Genomic DNA, 2,809 nt, shown 5'->3' with positions numbered 1-2,809 from the left:
GGTGCAGCTGCTGGATGTGAACGACCACAGCCCGGTGTTCGGGCAGCGCGAGTACCGGGCCGAGGAACCGGAGGACTTGCGGCCGGGCAGCACGGTGCTGAGCTTCGAGGCGACAGATGCGGACTGGGGCCCGGACAACGGCGGCGTGGACTACACCATCGTCAGCGGCAACACCGCAAATGCCTTCCAGGTGCAGAGCGGACTGCGGCGCGGCGCTGGCGGCCGTGCATGGCGGACACTCGGCCGCCTGGTACTAGCCCAGCGCCTGGACTTCGAGACGGTCGCCGCCTATAACCTGACCATCGCCGCGTCTGACCGCGGGGTTCCCCGGCGCAGCTCCACCGCCCTGGCGCTCGTCACCGTCCGCGACGTGAACGACAACCCGCCAGTGTTCGCGCGCTCCCGCTACGAGGTGACGGTGAGCGAGGCGGCGGCCGTGGGCGGCGAGTTGGCACGAGTGTGGGCGAGTGACCGGGACACGGGCACGGCGCTGCGTTACTCCATCAGCTCGGGAGACGCGGCCGGACAGTTCGCGGTGGACGAGCGGAGCGGGGTCGTGCGCCTGGTGCGCGCTCTTGACCTGGAGCTGCAGCAGCGGCATCTGCTGATCGTGCAGGCCCGTGACGGGCACGAGCCCGGCGCGCACGTCGCCCTGGTGCCGCTGGCCGTGCGCGTGACCGACGTCAACGACAACCGGCCGCTCTTCCCGGTGCCGCGCCTGAGCGCGAGCGTGCGCGAGAACCTGCCGGCGGGGACACTCGTGATCGCGCTGCGCGCCACCGACCGCGACCGCGGCGCCTTCGGGAAGCTGCGTTACTCGCTGGTCGGGCGCACGGAGCCGAGTGCAGCCCCACCTCCCCTGTCACTACACCCCGGTACCGGGGAGCTCCGGACCACTCGGCCCCTCGACCTGGAGAGGCGCGCGGCCGTGCAGGTGGTGGCGCGCGCGCTGGACGCCGGCAACGCTTCGGCCACGGTGACGGTCACGGTGCTGGTGACGGGCGAGGACGAGTACGACCCGGTCTTCAGCCAAGCCGCCTACTCCTTCGCCGTGCCCGGGGACGCGCGCCGCGGCCACGCTATCGGGCGCGTGCACGCGACGGACGAGGACCGGGGGCTGGACGGCGCCGTCGTCTACTCGCTGCTCGCGCCGTCCCGCCACTTCGCCGTCAACCGGAGCACCGGCGAGTTGCTGCTGCGCGTGGACGGCGCGGGACCGCGCGAAGTGCGCGCCACCCGGGAGCCGCGGACCATCACCCTGACCATCGCGGCGCGTGGCCCGCTGGCGGACGCGCGCTCGGCCCAGACTGAGGCCACGGTCGATGTGTCGCTCACGTCCATCGGGCTCGCCCCCGAGGTGAACCCGCTGCTCGTGGCCGCGCTTGCTGCGTCGCTGGGGGTCGGCGCGATGCTGGCGGTGGTCGGGCTCGCGCTCGTCATCGTGCGCGCGCGTAGGAAGCGCGGCCTCGAGGCGGAGGCGGAGGCGCTGCAGGACAAGGCGCGCGCGGCCGAGAGCTCGCTCCCGCCCGCCGACCGCATCTACCACCAGACGCTGCCCGGGTACACGGGCGCGCCCACGCTGGTGGCAGGCGCGTACCCGCGCGGGGACTCGGTCGACCCGTCGCACTCGAGCGGCCGCGGCTCCGCCGAAGCAGCCGAGGACGATGAGATCCGCATGATCAACGAGTTCCCGCGCCTGGGAAGCGCGCTCCCGGAGCGCGTGTCCGCGCGCGGCCCCGACTCGGGCATCCAGCGCGACGCCGACCAGATGTCGGACACGTCCACCGAGCCCGCGTCCGATTGGCTGAAGCCGGGCAAGGCACCGTGCGCGCTCACGCCAGCCCCTGGCGGCGCGCTCCCGGGCACCGGGATCCGGGACTGCGCGTTCCCGGAGGACGGGCGTCCGGCGGCGCGCGGCTCGCTCACGGCCATCGTGGCGAGTGACGAGGAGTTGCGGGGCAGCTACAACTGGGACTATTTGTTGAACTGGTGCCCGCAGTTCCAGCCACTCGCCAGCGTCTTCACCGAGATCGCGCGTCTCAAGGACGAGAGCGCACCCCGTAAAGCGGCGACCAGACCGGGCGCGGACCCACGACCTTGCATCGACCCCCCGCCACTCATCACCGCCGTCGCCCACCCCAGTGCCATGTCGGTGCCGCCGCGACTGGCCGTCGGCCGCGGGCTCGGAGCCACTCTGCCCCGCTCGCCCATCACCAGCGACACTTCCATCGCCTCGGCCGCCATGTCGCCCAGTTTCTCCCCGTCCCTGTCGCCGCTCGCCGCACGATCGCCCGTAGTCTCCCCCTTCGACGTGTCCCAGGCGCCGCCCGCCTCCCTCCTCAGCACCGACACCTCGCTCGACAGCCCCGAGGAACCGGAGCTCCGCATCTGAGGCCGGCCCCGCTCCCGTCACTGCGCGCTCTCGAGAACGCGCGCTCCCGTCATCGCGCGCGCCCGAGAACGCGCGCTCCCGTCCCTGCGCGCTCCCGTCACCGAACGCTCCCGGGAACTGCGCGCTCCGGTCCCCGGGTGTAACTAGCGCTGAGTTGGCGGGAACTCCAGGTCCGCGTTAATCCGCGGGATCAGATTTGTGAATAATTTCCCCGGCCCGGAGTGTGTGACCCCTGGGGGGAGTAAGTGGAGGGAAGTGTGACTTTGTTACACGAGGTGTAATAGTTGGTCCAAGGCGCGTGTGTGAGGGTCAGGCGGCGTGATGGCGGCTCACAGTGACCGCCCTGACCACACTGGGCGCCGTGACCACACTGGGCGCCGTGACCACACTGGGCGCCGTGACCACACTGGGCCCCGT

At 72.0% G+C, this 2,809-nt stretch overlaps 1 protein-coding gene across 1 annotated transcript in view; it reads left to right on the top strand.

Moving 5' to 3' along the window:
* LOC129698353 (protocadherin-16-like) overlaps positions 1-2,394 on the top strand; it is a 139,894-nt gene extending 137,500 nt beyond the window's left edge. Inside the window, 1 exon segment of the mRNA XM_055637449.1 lies at positions 1-2,394. This exon segment is cut by the window's left edge and continues 112 nt beyond it. Within this exon segment, the coding sequence (XP_055493424.1) occupies positions 1-2,392 (2,392 nt within the window). The 3' untranslated portion in view covers positions 2,393-2,394.
* The last annotated feature ends 415 nt before the right edge of the window (positions 2,395-2,809 follow it).

Source organism: Leucoraja erinacea, chromosome 6 (assembly GCF_028641065.1).
Source record: "Leucoraja erinacea ecotype New England chromosome 6, Leri_hhj_1, whole genome shotgun sequence".
NCBI classification, from domain to species: Eukaryota; Metazoa; Chordata; class Chondrichthyes; order Rajiformes; family Rajidae; genus Leucoraja; species Leucoraja erinaceus.
The sequence above is the reverse complement of the archived record's forward strand: the minus strand, read 5'-3'. Positions and strand labels throughout refer to the sequence as shown.